At 36.9% G+C, this 23,927-nt stretch overlaps 2 protein-coding genes across 19 annotated transcripts in view; both read right to left on the minus strand.

Annotated features, from left to right (window-relative positions):
- The window catches only part of MTFR2 (mitochondrial fission regulator 2), a 9,792-nt gene extending 5,315 nt beyond the window's left edge, over positions 1-4,477 (minus strand). Inside the window, exons 1-5 of one of the 2 annotated variants that reach the window (XM_017829694.1) lie at positions 4,128-4,477; positions 3,392-3,523; positions 2,931-3,035; positions 2,578-2,702; positions 400-614 (exon numbers count right to left, since the gene is read on the minus strand). In XM_017829694.1, the coding sequence (XP_017685183.1) occupies positions 400-614; positions 2,578-2,702; positions 2,931-3,035; positions 3,392-3,523; positions 4,128-4,190 (640 nt within the window). In that variant the 5' untranslated portion in view covers positions 4,191-4,477. The remainder of the gene's footprint in view (positions 1-399; positions 615-2,577; positions 2,703-2,930; positions 3,036-3,391; positions 3,524-4,127) is intronic. The other variant, XM_017829693.1, reaches the window with a different exon arrangement.
- Positions 4,478-7,558: 3,081 nt separating this feature from the next.
- The window catches only part of BCLAF1 (BCL2 associated transcription factor 1), a 25,302-nt gene continuing 8,933 nt past the window's right edge, over positions 7,559-23,927 (minus strand). For 7 of the 17 annotated variants that reach the window (XM_017829671.1, XM_017829667.1, XM_017829666.1 and 4 more), the window contains 11 exons: positions 23,717-23,840; positions 21,945-22,850; positions 19,874-20,545; positions 19,590-19,759; positions 16,795-16,900; positions 15,817-15,901; positions 14,932-15,107; positions 13,605-13,785; positions 9,913-10,059; positions 8,061-8,270; positions 7,559-7,928 (listed from right to left, as the gene is read on the minus strand). In XM_017829671.1, coding sequence (XP_017685160.1) covers positions 7,923-7,928; positions 8,061-8,270; positions 9,913-10,059; positions 13,605-13,785; positions 14,932-15,107; positions 15,817-15,901; positions 16,795-16,900; positions 19,590-19,759; positions 19,874-20,545; positions 21,945-22,850; positions 23,717-23,820 — 2,763 coding nt within the window. In that variant the 5' untranslated portion in view covers positions 23,821-23,840 and the 3' untranslated portion in view covers positions 7,559-7,922. Of the gene's footprint in view, positions 7,929-8,060; positions 8,271-9,912; positions 10,060-13,604; positions 13,786-14,630; positions 14,799-14,931; positions 15,108-15,816; positions 15,902-16,794; positions 16,901-19,589; positions 19,760-19,873; positions 20,546-21,944; positions 22,851-23,716; positions 23,841-23,927 lie in introns of those variants that run through there. The other 10 variants (XM_017829682.1, XM_017829681.1, XM_017829679.1 and 7 more) reach the window with 4 other exon arrangements.

Below are 23,927 nucleotides of genomic sequence, written 5' to 3' on the forward strand. Positions count from 1 at the left end.
AGAAGCGTTTGTTTTTGTTAAAGCCCAAATCTGACTGACCTAAAATAATTTTTCTATCCGTTATTTTGCTAACTTGTTAGAAACAGCACAAAACAAAAATGGACAAAATAGTCTGTAATTTTTTCAAACAATAATTGGTAGCCTGTATATAGTGATGTTATTAAGCTCCTTCACAGACATGGAAATGAGTACGAAGATTACTTAGGATCAACTTTTGAACTTGGCAAACAGGTCACAAAAGAGAAGTGAGAGAGGGCCACCAACAGCAAAAAGAGAAACAAAATACTATATTTGGCAAATTTACTGGCGTATCTTCAGTGAGAAAAGTTCTCTATCAGACATGGCAAGCTCTAAAGCATAAAAAGGAAAAGTGGTTTGCTTCAAACCAGAAGGGCTCACGTGATGGAATGCTTCCCAGTGTCTGTGCTGAAACAATTGCAGCAATCTGAGCACGAAGAAATGTTAGTTCATCTTCAAGTGCAGAAATCTTCTGGAGTGCTGCTTGATCAATATTGTCTTCTCGTGCGCTGTTTTTTGGAACGCTCTGTATTGAATCTATAGATGGATATAGGTCATGATGAGCTGTACGTTTCTCTTTTCTCCATAATTCAGTCCTAGAAAGCAATGAAAGACACAGTTTCAAAAGGCTCAGCCAACAGTGGAAATCTCAAAGCTACTGTCTATTGAAAAAAGTTACTGTCATTCAGTAATACCTAAATTTTCAAACCATCTAAGAAAACTACACTTTTAACTACTCATAAGCTTTAAAATGTTTTAAGTCTCCCTCTGCTCAAGTACAATGTAGATCCTTGCAAAGTCATCATAAAAATTAGTCAGATAATTTACTCAGGGATAATTAAACATCATAAAGCCATACAGTAGGACTGAGCTGTCATTATTCAATAACTATTAGAATGACACCATGTGGAGTCTCTCCCTTCTCCCTACGTGAATATGAAAGGCAGGAGAGTCAAAGGCTAATGATCTCTTAATTAGGCTTCAGAAATTTTAGTCATTTATCAAACACTACGAAGAACACTGCGATAAGCAAAGAAATTACAATCTTTCAGAAAATATACTGGAGAATAACAAGGTTTAATATACACTTACAGAATAAGAACCTCATCTTGTATAAGCTACTACGAACAAAGACAGCATTAGAAAATTGTGCTGTAAGTCTCAGGTTTTAATTTTAAAAATTGTTTCGAGTCTGTGCCTGCAGAAAGAACCTTAAAATATAAAATAAGTATAAAATCAAACTGCCAGAATTTCATTATAAAACAAAGAAATTAAATTTACATTATTTATTCAAGATGTACTAAGTTTTGATTGGAAACAAACCAGACCTTTTCTCTTATATTAACTATCCTTTTACTTCAAATCAGACCTGCAGCATTGCTTTCTGATTTGCCAAAAACCCTTGTTATTCATACTGCTTGAAAGGGAAAAGATATCAATTAGAATAGCTGTTCTTGGAAAACATCCCACAGAGCCAGAAGGGGAGGAAAGAATGGAAACAACAAAAGAATAAACTGTCATAGATCTGTGAATCTGATCAGCTAAAGAACAGCACAAGCATAAGCAAGACAAAACAGGCCTTTTAACAATATGCCTTTGAACAACATTCTTACTCTTGCAGTATTTTACCAGTGTTGCATGAAACACACTGTATCAAAACTTCTCCAATAAAAAGTGTGTCCTTTGAACCCATCAGTTTCTTGTATTTTCATTACCAGCAAGTAGCACAAAGATCACAAACAAATGCCAATATGAAGTAGAATTACATCATCCGATACAGATAGAGTAAAGACAATACAAGTGTCCACATTTTAATCTTGGTTCTGGCTCTCTAACTCATCCTCTGATTTTGAACAGATCTTTTAGAGGAAAAGTAAGACAACTTTCTTCTCTAGTGGGGAAAAAAAAGATAAAACTCGTACACTATTTGTGTCTGCAAATTCCTGGACAATTTCTCTTTTCGCAGTACCTGAAATACTTTCTAATTTGTAAAAATATTTTCCTTCAACATTCTATAAAGGCTAGAAAGAATTATATAAACTATATTCAAATCTATTTCCAATTATTAAGATAAAAAAATTATGTTTGTACTTTCCAGCAAAGCAATCACCAAGGTTTACACAGAGCAGTGCAGAAATCAAAGTCAAAAGGAGACATTTAAATATTTTTTCTTGATTTTCCCTTTCTAAAATTTATCAAAATGATTGCAAACTAAAAGGATAGAGATAGGAATAATCTTAGGGTATACTGCAAAAACCAAATTTCCCTTCAACTCACAAAATACTTTGTGAGTGAAAACCAATTAAAATACCAGCAATGCATCTGACATGCTACTATGAAAAGAAAATAGGAGACTAAATTTCAGAAATCTTTCGGATAAGAATGCTTTACACAGTAAGAATTTCCAGGTAAGCAGGAACTGCCCCTACCAAAAACACCTAAGATATTTCTGGAAAATGCTAGGAAAAAAAAAAGAAACAAACATGAATTCACACCCCATAAAGAACAGAAGGCATAACTCCTTTTACTCCTATTACTCCTTTTTATACTTTTACTTACCTAAGTCTAGTAAAAGCCTGTCCTTCATCATTTGCCACCCACAGGACATCAGCAAGTGATGGAGCCACAGGAGTTGGAGCTGCACTTTGTTCATCGTAACCCAATGGACTCGGGTCTTGAACAAGCTAAACCAAATGAGAATGACAAAAAAGGTATAAGAGAAACCAAATTCAGCACATACTGAAAGTTCTGCAAAAAGAGTTTTTAAACAGTGATGTAAGGAAGTTGAAAAGACGGAACATAAGGGATGCAACACACAAATTACACGAGCTAAAAAGAACAGAAAAGCTATCATCAAATTAAGAAACAAGAAAACGCAAATAGGTGAAGCATACATATGACAAATTGCTTACTTGAAAATAAGGTCTTGGGTAGGGCTCCAAGGAAAGAATTGTCCCAAGTCTCCGGACAACACTTCGAGTAGATCCATATTGCTTTTTTTGGCAAGCAGATGTGACCTAAAAATCAGAAAACATTTGAAAATGAGAAGTAAAATCAAATTCTGCAGTTCTTACAATCCAAATTATTCAATCCTTTAATATTATATGTAATTAAATATAACACAGTTAGGTTAACTTAACTTTCCAATGCTCTTCTCTAGCTGAAAGTCCAAAGAGGCCTACACTGGTTTTAACAAACAATGTCTAAGACGCTTCCAAAATACAGCCTGTTCACAGAATACTTTAAAGAGGCACAAAGGCAAATATCCTGAGATACTGACAAAAGAAAAACTGCACATTTTAAGTAATCATATGCATCTGTGTAAGTCTTTGCGGAAAAAAAGTTAGTAAGAAGTGAAGTAAATGTAATGTACCTTGATTTGATACTTCCTTATTATGGTGTACAACTGCTGGAAATGCCTTCCTGATGAGACTGCTGAAGGAAGGCATGTTCTGATTGCACGAGTGATACTGCTGCCAAACATGCGAGTTTCAAAAAATACGGCCTGTCAAAAAACACCAAGAAGTCCCAACGATGGAAACAGAAAATAAAGAGGAAAAATCAAACTAGAGTCCTTAGAGCCACTCTGGCAGTTTCACACACCTATCCCAGATCCGCCTCAGAAGCTCACGCTGCAGCAGCACCTCGCTACTGACACACCCACGAAGGAGCTGCCCACAGCCCCCCCCAGCATCAGCCCCGACACCGCACCAGTGAGCTGTCTCTGCTTCCCATACCGTACCTTTCCCAGGTCTCTGGAATCACAGAATTAACTTGGGAATGGGTATGTAGCCTTTCATTTAAAGCAGCAAAACAGGAACAGCTGACGCTCCTGACTCTGTTCCTCTCCGTTCAGGGCAAAAAGCGCGCCTTGACCGGTCGAGCCGGAGCAGTGACCCACGCGTTCCCACGTGCGGGCAGAGTGTTCCGACGAGCCCAGCTGTGGGCACAGAGGGCGCGGAACCCGCCGCACCGCCAGTGGTGCCGATCTCTCCCTCGCTCCCTCCCTGCGCGGAACCACGGCGGCTGCGGGCGGGACGCCCCGCACCAGCGGGTCTCCGGGCGCCGCCTGGCAGCAGACTGCCCTCTGAGCCACCGCGGGGTCTCACCTGGTGGGGCGGCCAGCCCAGGAGCTCCAGCAGCCGGCGGAGCAGGTCCAGCAGCAGCGCCATGGGGGGCAGAAGGCGCAGCCGGATCAGCCGCCCACCGAAAGCAACACCGAGCCCGTCCCAGCCCCGCGCGGGCAGCGCCAGTCGGAGCCGGGGGCGGGGCACAGGGGTAGCCCACCAATAGGAACGCGGCAGTGCATGGGGTAGAGCCAATGAGGGGGCGGGGCGGGCCCGCGCGGGGGGTGTCGGGAGGGAGCGGTTTGAAGGCCCAGTGCCCTTGGCTGGGCTGCGGCACTGCCGGGAAAACGCAGCTCCGGCGACTGCGAGAGCAGAACACAGTATGCATCAAGAGAAGAAACTCACCAGCACATGTTATAGCTCTGAATTCATGGTAAAGGGCTAAACTGAGATGTTTTGGGTCCTCGATGTAGCAAACTCATAACTAGTTCATTAAAAGTATCCTCAGCACAATAACTACCTGATAGCATCTGAACAAACTGAGTTCACTTCAAAACAAGAAATCTGGTTTTAGATACTGTTATTTAGATACCTGTTCTTTAATCTTGCTAGTAGAGATTTCTGCTGTTTCCTTAAAAAATTCAATACTTCAAGAACGCTTGCAGTGTGACAAAATAAAACAGTGCTTCCACTCAGAGAAATAACATGGATATCTCTTTCCTCCACCTATGCAGACACTGTTACTGTTAGTAGTGTAGTTACTATTACCCATAACTTGTCACATAGACCGATTCTCCAAGATCAAACACAAAGGAACAGTACTGATAAGACACACACTGTAGGAACAGCACAGAGTAGGTTCAGGGGCCTAGGAAGGTTTAAGCTTGAGGTTTGACTGGATCAGCACCAGTAACCAGCTGCTTTGGAACTAGAGGTGCAGTTGAGAGAGACCTCATACAGAAAGGCTTCAAGTCAGCAGGTACAACTCTGAGCAGTACAGAAGGGACCTGCAGGATCTTCTAAAGAAAAGGATTTTGTGACAGGCCAGCTTTAAGAAACAAGGAGAAGTGACATGAGGTTCAAGGCCTAATACTGCAGCCTTTACCTCTGGAGATGTACCAAAGCTGGTAACAGCAAGAAAGCTTAAATCTGATGTAGTTGCCCACTGTTACAGTAATGCAACTGATTCTGCCTTCCCAGGAACAGGATGTGAGGTTTAATTCCGAACCACGGAACTGATCAAGTGCACAGTCTGGAATAACAGGATAGCTAGATTTTTTGGTGTGTTTTGGGGGGTTTTTGTTTGGGCTGGTTGTTGGCGTTTTTTCTGCCTAGTGAAATGGATGTCTGATTTTATCTGAACTGCAGGGATAACTTCAAACCTTATAAGTACACTGCAGAGGTGAAGCAGATTCACAAAGTGCTGCACTGCTGGAGAGCAGCAAGTCAGAACGAATTACTGAACTCAAAAGGTAGTTAAACATTTTATGCCAGCATAATGTCTAGATTTTTTCCCTGGAGATGCATCAATGATGGTCTTTACCTTGTAATGAGAAATGCAAAATGCATGACTCTTGTGAATGGAATTTAAATGCAACTACCTTAGTAGTGCTACTTAGTAGCACCAAGTGAAAACTTCAAAACATAGGGTTTTTTCACAACAGGGAAAATTCACTGTTGAAAGACTAATAGGTGCTAAAGCATCAGTTCTGGATTTATAAAAAAATAATCTTCACTCCCACTTTCTTATAGATCTCTGATAATCAGATTACAACTTGCATCTTTGACTACATTAATCTCTTAATTTGAACTAATTTGTTTTTAAAAATTATTATGGCTGTCAGTATGTGTTCTGAAATCAAATCATATTTTTAATAAACTGCACTGAAATTAGGGATTGTGAAAAAAGGATTTTTATGCCATTACCAAAGCAAACTCTACTAGATCTCCCTGAACATTCAGCTGAAGCACAAAACTTACATCTGCCTATTCACCCAGGAATTAGCTTGCTTTATGACACACAGACCACAACCATCCACTTTCAACTTGACCTAGATGATACAGATTACCTGTTCTAAGGTTATGACAGCTCAAGTGTATCTTGGTCCTATTTGTTATTTTCAGATTGGTGTTAAATTTTACTTCATTAAGAAAGACTGATACTGATGTCAAGTTTGTTTCGTTCCTTTTCTACTTATTCTGATTTAATGTACAGAAATGTCTGTGTGAGTTTTGCTAAAAAGTCAAAGGAATATTCAGTTTTACATTTCAAACAGCTATTAAAACATGCACCGTACATGTAAAAGCAAATCTTGCAATGACAGTATAGTTGGCCTAAACTTTCTAAAACATAAAGAAGGAATGACTCTTCAGTAACTAACTACTACTGGAGGGCAAGTATTATTCCTGTTTCCCTTTCTACACGGCTTCTGGCAAACTAGTACAAATTCAAAATAGTTTCTTCAACTACAGTTAGGATTAGAGACAGTACTGTTTTCCTGCCTTTTAGTATTTAACTTGGATAGGGCAGATGGTTAATTACTCCCTAACAATAAAGCCAGTAAGAGGGCATACATTATATACATATTTAATACAAACACCTCTATCAAAGCTTTTCCTTTCTTTTTTTTTTATTTTTTAAAAACAGTATGCTATTCTAAGGGGTGAATAAGAACAACTACACTTTTAACTCCATATAACATTAAGATTTAGTTTATCAACAGCTGTTTGAGAAAGAAAACCAAAGTAATCTTGTTGTATTAGAATGTCCTTGTTCTGGTAATACAAATATGTTAGTGTCACCCTTAACATTCTGGAGTTTAAGTGTGCACCTACCACTAAACTAAGCTTGTGGGTTTGTTATTTTTGTCAAAAACAAAAACAACAAAAAAAAAAGCAGCAGACTAATACCTGCACTTTGGCTATAAAAATTCCAGAAGCGCAACTATTAGAAATCAGTGTATAGAAAGTAAGATTCATTTCTCACACTTCCACTATATCTGAATTATCTTTACCAACGAAACATTTAAAGACCTACTCTTGCCAGATTACAGGTCTGGAGAGGCAAGTCCACATAGAGAAATTAAAGTTTTAACAAACTGGAAAAAAAAAAAAATCGGTAAAAAAGATACTGCCACCAATTTATTCACTAAAGTGTTCTGCTGATGACTAAGCTATCAAAGAATACACTTGAAACTCACTTAGTATTTATGTACGAATGTATTTCTTAAGCTACTAAAGAAGAGCGAAAATTTCACTGTTAAAGCAAAATTCTTGCTGCACTCTCGCAGGGTGGAATAAGAATCCAGGTTTATCACTGATACTATGTGAATGTGATTCTTCTGAACATATAATCAGCATTTTGCACAACTGTTTGTACTTACACTATGACTATGTAACTACCCTTAAACACAATTCTTATAAAAAGGCAACACAGAAGTAGTAATCAGTTGATAAAAAATGCTGCTCCAAGATTTCAGGTGTGCAGAACTGTAAGTTTACTTCAGAATAAAACACAGACATAGGGGAGAATCAAAACTTTCAGTTGTACTTGACCATATATTTGGACAAAGCAGAATTACACTGCATATAACAAACAGTAAAATTTCTTAAAAGTTGTTACAAATATTTTACTTTCTACCTGTACGATCATTAACATAGTTTACTGTATCATGATTTTTTTCTAAAGGCTTAAAACAAAAACAATCCCCCTAAACTACTTTCCAACAGTAAAATTTAAGTAAAATGCTTACATTCATTTGACAACAAAAAAACATATTAAAAATGTTGTGAGGGTGGTGCAACAGCTGCTCTTTCAGCTACAACTTTCTTCCAGGGTTATTCCTGTGGAAAGAAAGAAAAGTCTTGTCGTAAACTGTTAATAACCAAAGTCCAAAACCTTTTAAAGTGATCCCCACTCGCACCCAATGACTTACAAGACAAACTGTCTAATCTGCAATCCACTGACCCATTTACCTTTTCCTCTTTGCGTCTGTCCTTTTCTTCATTATTCTCAATCGTTTCTTCTTCGTCTTCCACAATGCCATCCCCTTGATATTTGTCATGTGTCCACTTCGGACTGCTACCTGACTTTTTGAAGTTAAAACGCCCTCTGCCACGCTGGAAAGTACCACGGCCTCTTCCTCTTTTGGCCCAATAATCCACACCATCATCTCTGTCATCGTGCTACAATAATGCCAGACAAAAAGTAAGGTTAGAACACCTCTTAAATGTACCCCTTAATGTCAGCACTCTATAGCAAATGTATAAAACAAAGTAAATGTTAAAAAGTTCTCTTCAGATCATAATTTATAGAATCCATTATGAACTATATTCTTACAATTCATGATGCTGTAATTAAAACCACAACATTGTTTTAAGAGCTCTTATTAGCTCTGGGTCTACTAAATGTTGTAACAAATAGCTTATCTGTCACTTATCTGTCACTTCAGTCAGAATAAAGAACTACTAGTTTTGAGGGGAAAAAATTGTTACTTTAAAAAGAAGAAGCTCTAGGAATGTACCAGGATTTTTTAAAAATAATTTTTATTTCAGTTCTTTATACTTAAGGAAAAATAACTGAAGGCAGTTTTCAGAAAACCCGCTTCCCCAGCACAACACAGGGCAAATGAAGTTTAAACTGTTTAAATCTGACATTAACAAACAACAGCTGAGTTGGCAAATAAGCCAAACTTTGCTGTCTTGCTACCAAATACAACCTTATATTGTTTGTTAAGTTCTGACAATCATTCCATGCACTGCATAAAAGCTACAGACAATTATTTAATATAAAAAAAGGTTTACATTTAGAATGGTGAGGTACACTTGCTTCAACATATGTTTTTTTACTTGTGATTTGGAAAGAAATCTGAACTACTAAACATATCACATCCATATTAAGCAGTTTAATAACTATATAAAAGTAGCTAAAGGGTGTAATTTTTGTCTAAAAACATTTTTAATGAATTCAAGTGTAATAGCTACAATTAACTGTTCTAGTATCGTAGCATTTCTTAATAAATAGATTATCGTATCTCTATGTTTACAGATCAGAAAAGTTTATATATGTGTAGGAAGACAGAAAACTCCTTGTACAATCATCCAAACCAGGATTGCATTATTTCTTAGTTACCTGTTAACATATTTGTGGCAAGCTATAATGCTATAGGAGAAGGTCTAATCCTCACTACTTATTATTTTTCGGTGGTGAAACAATATACTTCAAAGTTTGCACTGTTAAGGAAATCAACTGGAGTAGAGGCCACCTTTTCAGTATACTACACTACTTAAGAGTGGTTACATCAACAGTCCTCCTTTCATAATCCAGATGGGAAAAAGGCATCAAAACTATTGTGATTTTCTTATGACTATCACACTACTCAACTAAGAGCAGAAAACTGCTCATAACAAAGTCAGCCTACACACATCCACAAATACTGTCAGCTTTTCCTGATTTTCCACTTTTGCAGACTTCTTAGTCAGACATTCCAGATGAATCTAAGACAAAGCTCAAATGTCATAGAGACATAAATCCAGGAAAACACAGCACAAATCTTTTTGGTTTAAAGTTTGGTTTTAATAATTTTTGTCTAAGCCTGCCTTCTTCCCCACTCCTGATGAAAGTTTTGGAGATAAATTCTGTGTCAGGCCTCAGTTACTGCCAGCCTGCTGCAGAAAGATGCAAGAGAAGCAGAACTAGACACTACAACCACCCTGATAATTCTCACGGTCACTGAAGTCCCTGTCCACACATGCATGCTACTTCTACACTTGTAGAAAGTTTGAAAAAACAAAAGCATGCATAAGACATTGAGTTCTCCACACCCACCAAGAAGTATTTCTTGCTTTTTGGGGTATATTCAGGATCCCATTCCTCTTCCTTCGGTCTCTTCTGAAAAGTAGTATTTGAGTTGCTGGGACCAGTATTTGTTCCAGCAAAGACTCCTCTGGCTCTTCCTCTGCCCCTAATTCGAAACTGATTAACCAAGATGTCATTTAATCCATTTACATAAAACCACAAAGAGTTCAAGTTCTCTGTTACTGAAAATACTCTTTCTGTGCTTAATTACAGTATCTGCAAGTGTAAAACCATTTTCAAATTCACATATTACCTTAAGTAATATATTCAAGCATTCACTTTGAAATAATGATTCTATTAAGCTTAATTGAAACACATTTGAACTTGGCGTAAGTTTACCCACAACCACCAAAAAGAAATTTCCTTTGACTGCTGTTAAACCAGCAGTTTTTGTGTTGCAACCAAAGGTCAGAATAGCTTCTGAAGCTGTTCACAGACAAAAAACAAACAAGAAAACTAGACTGGAAGAGGGAGAAAACTGTCAAGGGGAAGGCAGAGGTCATTTATGGAGTCAATCGTATCAGTTATGAGGAAGTGATTCTAGAATAACATACTAACAATGCAGTTTTTAAAGTAGTATATCCACTGTGTGTTATTCACACATTTTTAACAGAGACTCAAAAAATGTACTTTAGGCCAAATTAAATTACAAATGAGTAAATTATTTACTCAAAAAAAAAAAATCAACAGTATGTACTGTTCAGAGTAGCAATGCTTGAAGTAAAAAAGAGTGTCTTAAAATATTCTCTATAATGTATTAATGGTATTTTTAAACATTAGGCTAAAACGTCTCACAGCAAAAAAACCTTTAAATCAGAATACACTAAGTAGTAATATATATACTTCCCTTACCATGTAAATACTTAGCTTGCAGAAAACATTAAATGATTTTATATCCTTCATCCAAAGGTTAGGCTGGGAAGATAAAAATGCTAAAACTTGCCATTGCTACAGAACACAATTTCCATAAACAGCCTATTGCACAAAACTGCATCTTTGGAGTAACAGTACAAAAACATAACTCGGAAACTAATTTAATTTGTTAGAAATAAGTATGTTTCATAAACACAGACAAAAAAATTTATATGATTAACTAACTCAAAAGAGAAGTATTATGAACACTTAATTCCCCAAAGCTCCAGTACTTCTAATACAGAATTTATGCTGGACAGTTTTAAAACTACCCTGAAATCAAACAGACTGAAAAACAATCAGTAAAAGGCTCATAAGATCTATTCAATACCCTGTAGGCAAAACCCAAAAATAATTGTGTGGAGAGTAATTTGTAAAGCAAGAGACTAACTGTACAGGAAAGGAAATACTACATGCTTTCTTTATTTCCAACAGCTTTACAAAACTAGGGCACAACAAACAGTATCCTGGTGGATCTGGGGGGTGGGAGAAGGATATAGAGACAAAATTAAGACAGGATTAAAAAAGAAAAAATTATCAACATTTCCTGGTATTAGGTCCTACGATCAGATTCCCTTAAACAAAAATGTCTAGAATTTTCCTCATCACTGTATGAATGCCTCCCCCTACCACATCATCTCTTTCAGGTAAAGAACTACAGGAGGTGAAATCCACTATGGTGTTATCTTTATGTGCTTGCTTACTACAAAAAATAAGAGAGTACAACTTCTGTATGAAACTCCTTTTAAACAGAGCTATTACACACAAATTTCTTCTGGAGCTGGATACTAATGACCCTGTCACTGAAAAATTCTACTTAACCTTATTTCTGTTCGTATTTGAAAACTATTCACGATGATTATGTATGAGATGCATAGAATTAAACAGAATCGTATATCAGCAAAAGTTAGTGAAAAACCATTGCTGATTTAACATGAAATTGACAGTTTAGCTTATATTAACTGGCTGGAGAGGGGAGATGTTATGTTCTCTAAGGCTGCACAACCAAAGCATCTTATTTACTCCAAAAGCAAAGCAGTATTTACTGGAATGCAGCCATTATTAGCCTGCATTTACAAACATATTCCTACAGTAGCTGGTCTGTATTTTTCAGTAGCTGCCAAGCTGTATCCCTAAAGAGGAGATCTGAGTCAAGAGGTTGGCCTATTTAGATTCACCTGTTCAGAGGATTTGTTAAAAAGGCCTGTGTATGACCACGTATGTCATTACGGAACATTAACCAGCTATTACTGCATAGTCAGAACTGGCAGTCACTAGTAATTAAATGAGTAGAAGTCTATTAAATTCCCAATTCACATCTACCTGAATTTCATATAAAATAGCATCTCTTTCACAATACATACAATCTGGTTTTATAAAGCAGGAAGCCTTTAACCAATGAGTCTTCTTCCACAAAATCTCTTAGAGAGGAGATGCAGTTTTAAGCTCTGCTTTTGCTAATTTCTGTTTTGTTTGTGCCGTTAGCTCATACAGCTGGAAATTGTGCTGATAGTCATAATTGATGCCTACACCATCCAAGGACTTACATACTTATGCCAGAGAGATGTTACTTAGCATAACTATATAAAAAAAAGAAGAAAGGAGGAAATGATGCACTTTTAGTGTTAGAAATTTAGAACTCTGGATTTTCTTCTAAGCAGCTACAGGTTTTTTAGATGGATGATTCAAACCTTGAGTGTTGACACATGCCACAAGCATTTCAAACACCCTCATATGTAATTCAAAACTTATTTTGTACACTAGTACAAACAATTCAATGTACATTTATACTAAACAATGCATTTTAGCATTATTTAGTCTTAATTACAGGCTACATGAAGGAATTATTGTTAAAAGTATGAAATTTCTCCTACCTATTATGTAAGACTATTCAACAGTTTTTCCCCAACCACATGGAACTTGCACTTTTTTCTCTGATTCATTTTGGTTTGGGGGTTTCTTCTGCTGTGTTGTTGGGGGTGGGTGTCTGTCTCGGGGTGGTTTTATGTTCTGTTTAGGGTTGTTTGAGGGGTTTTTTAAGCGCTCCTTATCTTTTTCAAGGCCTCCTTTATTGATTACTACTCTTTTCTGATGCTCCTACATTTCCCCTTTAAATAATTACATTAACATGGAATCTTGAAGTTTAAGATTTTTCTGAAGACTATAATGGTCAGTGTGTCACTTTCCAAATCACAATGCTTAAACACATTCCAGAGGTAAATCAATGAATGTTCATGCTCACTGTGGCTAGTCCCAGCCAAAGAAACACAAAATAACAAGTATACCATCTCCTCCATACAGCTATTTCAAGGTTGAGGTGTAATTATGTGCCATTATCTATTTGACAAGTTGCAGGCATCACACACAAAGGAGGGTAAAACCAAACTTAAAGTGACAGGGAAAAACAGCAGCTGCAGGGAGTTAAGAGGTAAAAGAATACAAGATTTAAACTTTACAGAACGCTAAATTTTCAGATCCTGTTAGGAAATAACATAAATACACAAGAGCAAGGAATAATCAAGAAATCCTTTATCCCAGCCTCATGCTAGGACCTCTAATGGCAAATTTACATAGCATTTAACTGCTACTAGGCACTGCTGGGAAAAAAAAAAGACCAGAAAAAAAAGACTAGCTTTGGTATATCACTTACTCAGGAGTAAGTCTAGTCTAATATTAAACGGTGAGACACTCCCTCATTTATCTGTTGTGAAGTTTCCATAATTTGAGGAAAGAATAAGAGAAAAACTTACAAAGGTGCCTCTTGGCCTGTTGACTCCTGCAAAACCAGAGTATTCTTTCTGTTCATGGTGGGTTTTGAACTCTTCATCTCTTTCCTTCTTGCAATCTTTTTCTTCTCGAGAACTGGATGAAGAAGAAGATGGGGAGGAAGATGGGGAGGACCTAGCACGGTCTTGATCTCTTTTTTGTTTACTGAAAAATAAAAAAATATACTATGTGCTATTTTAAACGTACTAGATAGTCTGTAACATGCTATACTAAACCGTGTCTCTATATTTTATGAGAAACTAGCCCCCTTCTGGTTATAAAGTCACACGTGTTACATATTTGAGATATTAAGGCGAAGTATAGTTCCACTTTCCAGCCTCCTCTTACACATTTAAGTGCATTAAATGTTTATTATTGCTAGTGAGTTGGAAAGCAGCAGTCTGCAAACTGCAAAATAGTTTTTCTAGATTCTGACACCATGAAGAGATTCTGTTACTTTTAAGGTCTGCCTTTCTTCTGAGGCAGAAAACAGAAGTTAAAGGGAAAAAAGCCCTCAAGGAAAAGTTTTACAGAAACTTTACATAGTTCAGTTTGCACACTGTTGAGAAGATATGGTATGGGCTTCCCTACGTAGATGGCTGTAGGGAATTAGCCAGTGGAAGAAAATGTGGATACCGAAGTCAGAAAGTAAATGGGAATCAGGAAGCGTAAGTAAAAATTCATTCTATATACAGTACAAAGCAGGGAAAAAAAAATTCCTACAGCAAGACTCTTAGTAACCCCATAGTGGCATTAATTTGACCCAATTTACAAGACTTTAATATTCTATTCAAAGAAAGGTCATACCTGAAGTAACTCTTACCACTTCTACACAGTATCCACTGAGATATGTTAATGTTTTTTTCTTAAAACAGCCCACTGGCTTTAGAAAAAAATAAAAATGCCCCTTCTCACCCATGTTAAAACCTAAGTATCAGTAAAATTCTCATACTCTGGGTGTTATGAGTTGAAAAAGTGCGGAATCAAGCATAACGAACCAAAGTTCTTACACAAACTGTTTATAGAAATGTACTGCATTGAAGTCCAACCTCCTGATGTAGCCTGGATAATAGGACAGATTAATTTGTCATTTTTTTTTTCAGTGTGTTAGCTTGCTATTCCAAAGTTTTTGTCCTCATCCACCATAAGCCGTGTAAAAGAGAGATAATACATATTTGCTGTAAAACAAATAATTTTAATTGTTTAAAATTAAATGTTCCATTATACATTGAAAATTGAAAGCAATTAAGCTTACAATTACAAAAGGCTAATTAGAAGGTATATTTCTATATAAGGACTTCAAATATTTACCTGTCATCTTTGTAAGATTTGTAATCCTTGTAATCTTTTGGAGTTTTCTCCTGCTTTCTTGACCCACTGGATTCCCTGGAACCCTTTGAGTCTCCTCGCTCTTTACTTCGTTCTTTTCTACGTCGGTCAATGTCATGACGAAGATCAGCTGAATCACACCTTAATTTTTTATCTCCCTGTAAACAAATATATATTTTGGAACACAATTTTGAAATAAAACGTCCAGAAGAGAATCTCAGTGACAAGGGAAGTTGGGCATCAATTAAAAAAAAAAAAAGATAGAATTTACCCATTTCTCAACAAACTTCAGCACACAAATTGACTTTGCCCTTTACATGCAATGGCTACATCTAAAAAAAAAGAACAGCTAAGAATTTCAGTTTCAAACAAGCATTCCCATCAAGGCAATGGGATATATCTAGTTTTTGGTGCATACACACCAAAATGCATGGTTTGGGGAGATAAATATCTTCCAGAAGAAAGTATTCATTTCTTCTGGTGAATTGTTTTTAAGCAGAGTACAAGCATCTTTGCAATTCAACCACACTACTCATTGACCATGTGTGTACTTCCTCCTGCCCCAACACCTGTTCTTTGTCCTTGGGCAGCTTAGTGGTCAAGACATATGCAAGAAGAAAGGAAGCATGGGAGAAGACTTGACCTTATATGCCACATTATCAATTCAGCAAAATCATGCTACATAAATGAGCTTCTAGATAACATGTTTTACTCAAAGGAAAAAAAAATTCTAAATAAAAGTACTCCAGGTACCATAAATATAAATGACTTTTTTATTTTATACACAAACAGAGATGAAATTCAGATTTAAAAGGAAACAATAAATTAAGTTTAGAAGCACAGGTAGGACATTTACTTAGAACCTACTTTTTGACTTTCTTCTTTAAAGACTCTCTCTTCACCTGCTAAACGAGTATGCTTCCTCAGGGTACTTGGAGAGATGTCAATCCTCCTAAATGTAAAATAAAAGCAGTGTCTTGCCATATACATATGTGACTGTTAATGGCCTCAAACACTTCTTTTCAACAGAAAACTGAGAAGGCATTTTTGCAGTAGACAAACTTTTTGCATATAAAGCCCCACCATCAGAATACAGAAGCAGATTAAAAATTGAAAACCTTGGTTCTGTTCTGTGTAAAGTATGCTAAAAACACAAATATAGGCAGATTGATGTTTCACATTTTAAGTACAGCTTTGAAGATACAAAAAAATGTTTAATGATTTATTTCAAAAGGATCAGTATATGTAACCAGCTGAAAACCCACCCCCTCCAGGAAATCATCAGCATTATGACAGTTAGCTGTGAAGTCAAAAATACTTAACAGTTCAGAAAACTTGTAGAGTTGGACACCATATCCTCACATGCAACACAAATATAGTACACTGCATCATAAAATTATAGCACATGATCAGACACTACATTTGCATGCCTACCTTCTTACCTTTTGGGTTCTCAGATTTTTCAAAAAACTGCTGTAAATTAACACACACAAAAACTAAAGTAGTATGAGATGGAACATTTCACACTGAAGAAGAAAGATGCATGTACAGGGCTTCTTTTCATCTTCAAGACATATGCCCCTCAATATTTGAGCACTGCATGTGAGAAAAGTAAATATATCCCAAATGAGATACAGAGGTAGAGAAGACATCTGTTACACAACCACAGATGAAGCCAGACTCGACTCAGATGAGTTCTCTTTTACAAAAGGGCTTTTTTTGGTATTTTGTAATTACACAGATTACCCCATACAGATTAGAAAAAATATTTTGGATTCTCAAAAGAAATATTAGCAGACATTATTTGAAACAAAAAGCATCTGCATATGTAGTTAACATATATACCTATGTATTTCTGGGCTCTTTTGTCGGGTGCTGTGTTCTTCAGTGGCTTTTTGATACGCAGTGAACCTCTCATTTAGGGTCATTCCAGCTGACTTGAAGTATTGCTCTGTTGGTTACAATAGAAAAAAACCACTGTTTCATTAGTTTAATTCAACTGACAGGTATTTTACTCCTGATAAAGGCAAGTAACAGGCAATAAACAGTATTTTCTATAAATTTATCAGGACAAGCAAATGTGGCAGCTTCCCTATTTTTCCACACTGTAACCCAAACAAAGTTAAGTGCACAGCATCACTGCAAGTCTACTATGCCATGACTGCATTACATCTAATTCGAGCATCATTTACTGATTGGACTTGCTCATTTTTAATGACATTTTCCTCTAATGAAAGAGAAGGAGCAATTTCTTAAACAGTTACTTTATACTTTGCCCACAACAGAAAGTGAAGTTACTTAGAGAGTCATGAATACTTGCAGTAAGTACAGTTTAGCATTCATCTCATCTTTAACTTAAAATAAGAGTAGGTGAAAACATTTAAGTAATGTATGCTTCAATAACTACATGAAAGACCTGACAAGTCTTTTCTTAAAGGGATACAATTTCTTGATTGGAAGTTGTGATGATAACAATCCAAGACAATTAATACACCTATACAGAGGTAAAATCATTTAAGGATCTGGCATCTTGGCAAACTTGACAACTTCTCTGACAAATTTTCTCCTTCCTTCAAAGACAGTTAAATTAGCCACAGCAAAACTCAGTTTTCAAACCAGCTCAACAAATGTGTTCAAATGCAATATAGAAATACATAAAGTCATGAGCTATGAAATGTTACATATGAAGCAAGCTATCTGCTTAACAGGTCAACATACATCTGTATCAACTTACCGCCCGGCATCCAGTATTTGTCTCATAACCAACCATTAAAACTTGAAACGGCCACTACAAGGGTAGTGCCTCAATCATAATTCCATCAAACACAGGAATTTGAGCTAGCAACTCTGTTTTTATGCCATTTTTGCCAGGAAGACAGAAGGTTCAACTTTGCCTGTTTGGCATCTGTATCTTTCAACAGCTATTTTACTTTTGTAACATGGATTTTGCCATTTCAAAACACATTCCAGGACCTAGTTACAATGAAAAAGAAAACATCACTGGGCATTTTCAGCTCTACATCAATAAAGAGCTGTTCAGACTGGTCGCATCACACCAATAATGAACATAACTTCAGTTTGTTAAAAGTGTTACTAAAAATCTGATCACAGACCATAGTAAATACGAAACTTAAAGAGATGTTCTGCTTTCAAAAGCAACCATAACTGTACATATTCTAACAACTTGATTATATAGGCTGTTAAGCTGTTATATTTACCAGATATTTAACACACAAAAGTTCATAGAAAAATTCTATTCTGTGATCAACATGTGAGAGTTTCAGAAGTAGTATTTTCACCTATAGCTACATATGCACCATATAAGTAAAAACTTAGAGAAGCTCTCACTGGATTGAGCCTTAAATTTCTTCACATAGCAATAAAATAAGATACTTTCACAACAAATCATTATACTCTAAACAGGTGTCCCAATATTGGTTTTTTATCTAATACATTACCATAATCCATTATTGTTGACTATTACCTTCTTCTTTATACGTAATTCAAAATGCAGGAAATCATTTGCCTTTAGTAATCCGAATTATGCCAACAAAGTATTTTTAACGTCAGCGCATATTTCCAGCACATAAATCTTAGCAATTTTAAAATCTAACACATCTTAAAAACAATGCTTGGACACAGATTCACTGAAACTGGCCACCTAACTAAGCATTTCCACATTACCCCTTAGTATGATGATGTGGTAAAATTACTTTCACTAGCTCCATATTATCTCAGTTATATTTAACACAGAAACAAGACAACAGCCCAGTGAAATAAAGAAAATGCTATACAAAAAAGCATTTGAAGAACTCTCTAGATATCCTCACTGGATTTTAGGAATTATCTATTTTCCCATCAAAAAAAACTTAAGAGGATATATGACCTAAGTGAAATATATCTACGTTGATGGTCTAGGTTTGGGTTTCAGTGATTTTTGGGGGGGACTTTCATTGTTCTGATTGGTTTGTTGAGAGGTTTTTTTTGGTGTTCATATTAAACAGCCACTACTGTTAAAACAGAAAATGATTAGTGAGTAATTCATTTAACAGAGGTTTATTTAGCCACTGCCAAATTTCTTTTAAGTGAAATTCCTGACAATACTGTCAAATAGGAATAAAATGAAATATCACCATGGATTTTAGCATCATTTAGAACACATTTTTTCCTAAATCTTACTAAGAGAAAGACCCCCTTCTAATAAGAACCTGGAAATGACCTCTATGGTGCTCCAAAAGGAATGGCATTGTATTTACAGTACTAAAGACATCTGTCAACCCACATTGCACCACTTAATATAAATTGTGTATTAGAGTCATTAAAATAAAATTAAATAAGAAAAAATTGACTAATGTAGTATGTTTAAACTACACTAGAAAACTTTATATGCTACCTACATTCAAAAATTTATCCAAAACCATAGTATAACTGCTACTATACTCTACACTGCTTGCGTTTTTTTTGATACTAGTGTCTGTGGCTATTATTTTTCTAATTATTTTTATGCATACCTTAAAAGGAAGAAAGTCTGGCTAAATCAACATTAAAAAAAGGGCTGAAATCTTCCCATACTAGAAACAGCAAATAGGCTTAAACGAAGTGGTCAGACATGTATCCCATACAATAAACTAAATACATACCTTTGACATGATGAACCAAGGACACAATGTGCTGAATAAATGACTCTGACGTGCTTTTGCTGGCCTGTGGCAACTTAATGTGGTCAAAGATGGATCGGAACTCTTGCTCCTTCTTGATGGAATGAACAAGTGTGCTAGCAAGCAGCCTGTCTTTAGTCAAGGAAGCAGGTCTAAAATGCGTCAACAACAGAAAAGAGACACACAAAAAGAAACCAATAGTTTAAATAAAGATGAACAATACTGCAGACAAATGGAGAACCACACTGTAAAGTGGAATAATTTACCTATTGGAATCATCAAGAGGTACTGGTGCCATTTTGAGTTTAACTTCAGGACGATGGGAGTCACTGGCTATCATTTTGATCCTAAGTGGGCTCTCCTCTCTGAAGGTGGATTTTTCTCTCGCATCCAGATTCTTGTGTAGAGGGGGACTGTAATCAAAGAGTTCTTTGAGCTTTTCAGACTTTACCTGCTCAGGTGACTGAGTTTCTTTCTTCATCATTAGCCTCTCAGAACTCTTGTCTTCTTCCTTGTGCTTATCTTTTGTTGCACTAGGCCTTTCCACTACATAGCCAGTCTCTTTAAGCTTATAACTTTTCTCATCTCTAAATCCATCGCTCTCTCTATTGCCCTTGATTGATATTTTAGATTTGTATTTGGTTCCTTCCTCCTCAGCATTCCGGTGAGATGCAGTAGGAAAATTTTTACCCTGATCTGCCAGGACAGACTTTCTGAACTGTCTGTAATCCTCTGTCTCCTCTGTGTCCTCCCCTTCAGAGTCATTAAACTTTTCTTTCCCAGTCTCTTTATCAATGAAAAAATCTAAAGTTTCCTGTTCCTCCCATTCCCTTTCTCCCTCTGTCCTCCCTTTTTCTGATCCTCTCTCCTTCTGGGCCTCCTTCTCCCTGGTATTACCCCTATCAAGCAGGTATACTCTAGACTCTTCATCTGTGTACCTGTGGATAGCAAAGAAGAGACTCGTAACTCTGGATTGCATTCATTCCAGTTCACTTGCATTCCTCTTTCGTGTCAATCCCACACCAAGATGATGATGACAATACATTCCTCCGAGCAATTAACTGTAGCATGCAAAGCTTCGCACACCATTAACACTGTATCCACTGTCCTTTATGCACTACTGGAGGCATCTGAGGAGACTACCTAGAAATTTTCTGCTATAGTTTATAAGAAAGCTAGTGGCTTTTTTTTCTTAATCAGTGCCCTTTTTCACATTCTCTTATACTACTCATTTTTTCCACCAAATTCACATGAAGTTTGAGAATTCAGACTACAATTCATTTTTGTATTTCTTTTACCGAAAAAGTTAAAGGAGTACCACAAAAACGTGAACAATTTTCAAGATCCTGCATATTACTAATTCCAGAATCTGAAACAGGCTTAGCAGGGAACCTTTAGAAGGCAGCTCTCCTAAATACAGAACCACACTTACCAGTTGTTTCACACACTGCCTTATCTATACACTATTTTCACACAGGTGAATATTCCATCTAATACATTCATCAACTCCAATACACCTAATCCAAGGGAAGTCATATTTTTGATCTTCTAAGCAGTAATTTTTTTTACATAATAAATCACTGACTGGACAAATTCTTTTAAAAGCCTACAATCAAGCCTATACAGCATAGTCACAACTTCTCTCTGTAACACATTTTATAAGAAATCCACTGAAGTACTAGTCACATTAGAAAGGAACAGTCTAATATCAGTAAGATTTTTACAACTTTCAAAAATTACTACTATATCAAACATTTCAAGAACAAATTCAAGAATTTTACATTCACTGGAAAATACACACTGAAGTTCCTTCACATCCACAGAATTATGTTCCAAGAATACCAACTCTCTTTGATAAGTAATGCATGTCAAGACAAAGCTGTCATATTGCACCATACAATTAGCAATCAGTGCTGTTTATGTTAACATAAAGAAACCATTGCAAAACATCAGCATTTTTTGAGTTCCAGAAGATCTGCATTTCAAACTATATCAACCATTAAAATTTTGAAATACCTGAAGAGAATTCACTATCAAACAAGCAAGTCTGATGCCCTATTCCAATTAAGATTTTTCTTAACAGCAAAAAATTGAGTACAAGAAAATACACCTTGAAGGAAAAGCACAAATCCATTTTTCCTCAAGGATACAGATCCCTATCTTCACTAGCCAGCAGTCAAGATCCTGAAGCATCTTAGTACACACACGTTTCAAGCTCAGTTCCAACCAGACTAATAGTACTAGTGTTCCAAGTCGCCTTTTTCAATGTATAGTGACGATCTTGACAAAATTCTAACTTTTTAAGAGGCAACATTAGGCTTATAATTTAATTCTTACCTTTTCATAAACTTTCCACCTTTTGCAGCTTCCTGTTCGCCACCCTCAGGATAAAATGACCGCACTCGAGCTTCCTCACGGGGGGCACTCTGTGATGGGATTGTCTTTGCAGGGCTTCTCCTCGAAGGGATATGATGCAATGGGCTATTCTGAGAAGGGCTATAACGGCTAGAACCATTTCCAAGAGAACCAGAGCCAGACCTCTCAGGACTATGCTGAATGGAATGGGAATGTTGAGGTGTGTCCTTTGCTGAGTGGGCTGTGCTAAGCAAAGGGGCATCAGAGCAAGATGAACTCTGACTAGGTGGGGTGGCAATAGAAGGACTATGGGGTGACCTTGGACTGTTATCATACGCTGAAAGGCCAGGCCAAATGTCGCCAGAAGCTGCTGCTGATTTGTTAAAATCGTCAAGAGACTCTGATGGGTCATGTTCAAATGTATCTTTCTGTTCATCTTGTGATTTATTTTTCAAGGGGCTATCTTGCAAAGGAGCCCCTTCAGTTTTCTTTGCCTGCTTTTCCAGAGACGCACGTCTTTTGGAAGAGACAGGTGATTTGCTGTATGGGGATGAAGAACGAGATGAAGAGGACCTTGGGGACCTGGAAGATCTGTAAGATCGACGAGATCTGCTCCGGGACCTCTGGGAAGACACAGACCTTCGTTTTGGACTTCTGGAACGTGAACGGCCACGTCTAGGGCTTCTGGAGTGTCTTCGGTTCCAGACAGGCCTATAACCTCCACGATGGTATCTACCACCTCCTCCTTGATAATACCCTCTACCTCTTCCTCTGTAACCATAGGGACGTCTCATTCCTCTATTATTTCTGTAATCTCTGCGATAATCTCTAGAATAAACACGATCCCTGCTGCGAGATCGTGAATACGTCCTTGACCGAGACCTAGAACTAAAATTAAAAAGCAAACATTAACATCTGACAACTGGAAAACCAAAAAGAAAGAAGTGCCTTGACACTAAATGCGAGATTTCTCGAATGCAGTCAGAATGCTAAAGGACGTGGACTAACGGTCTTACAGTAACTTCTACAATCTCTATTTATTATTTCCGTAATATATTTACTGTAATAAGCATGTTTATACTTCTAAGGACTGTGAAACTCTGCATCACATGAGTAAGACGCTACCAGCCTCAGCGGCCTGCCCTGCCATTTTATTAGAGATTATCACCACTCTGGAACATGGCATTCAGTTTCTCAGCCACCTTGGTTCACAGCCTGGAACATGAAGTTACATGACCCCCAATTTCATATGCCAGCCTGTGGATCGCAGCTGATGAGGCAGTAAACATTCAACTGACCCACTTCTTTTATGGGAGATGGTAAAGTCCACTAGTAAGAAAGATGAGTGAAAGGCTGGAGGTAACTAAGAAGACAAGGTAAAGCAAAGTTTATCTACTGAAGCCATAAGTTACTTCAGATATGAAAAGTGGAATGAGAAATACAGAACAAATTACAGAGAAAGAGACTGGACAAAGAAAAGATTTTATGAAAAGGAAGGGAAGAATCAAAAGGGCCACAAATCATGAAGAACCATTCGCATTCTGAAATTATCTTGAGATACATGAAAATAGAAAAAAACCCCAATTATTAAACAAAGTAACGAAAATTACATTCAAAGCATAGCTTGCCTACTGCCTAAAATGAAATAAGATCCCAGGCTCACTTTTGCCACAGCATCATGCAAGTGAAAAGCATTTTCCAGACAAAACCTAGTATACCAAACCACCTTTTCATGCAGTGCGACATCAACTTACCTGTATCTCTTTTTCCTTGAATGTGATCTGGATCTTGACCTAGAGCTGGACTGAGATCTGGACTTTGATCTTGAAGAATGTGATCTAGAGTTAGATCGACCCATTTTTCTCAGTAGATATACTCCTTCCCAAAAGGAAAAGCAATGAGGGGGGGGGGAAAAATGGAAGCAACTATTTAGAGTCCATCTAAATGATATAAATGATACAAATG

Source organism: Lepidothrix coronata, unplaced genomic scaffold, assembly GCF_001604755.1.
Source record: "Lepidothrix coronata isolate B3197 unplaced genomic scaffold, Lepidothrix_coronata-1.0 Scaffold167, whole genome shotgun sequence".
NCBI lineage: Eukaryota > Metazoa > Chordata > Aves > Passeriformes > Pipridae > Lepidothrix > Lepidothrix coronata.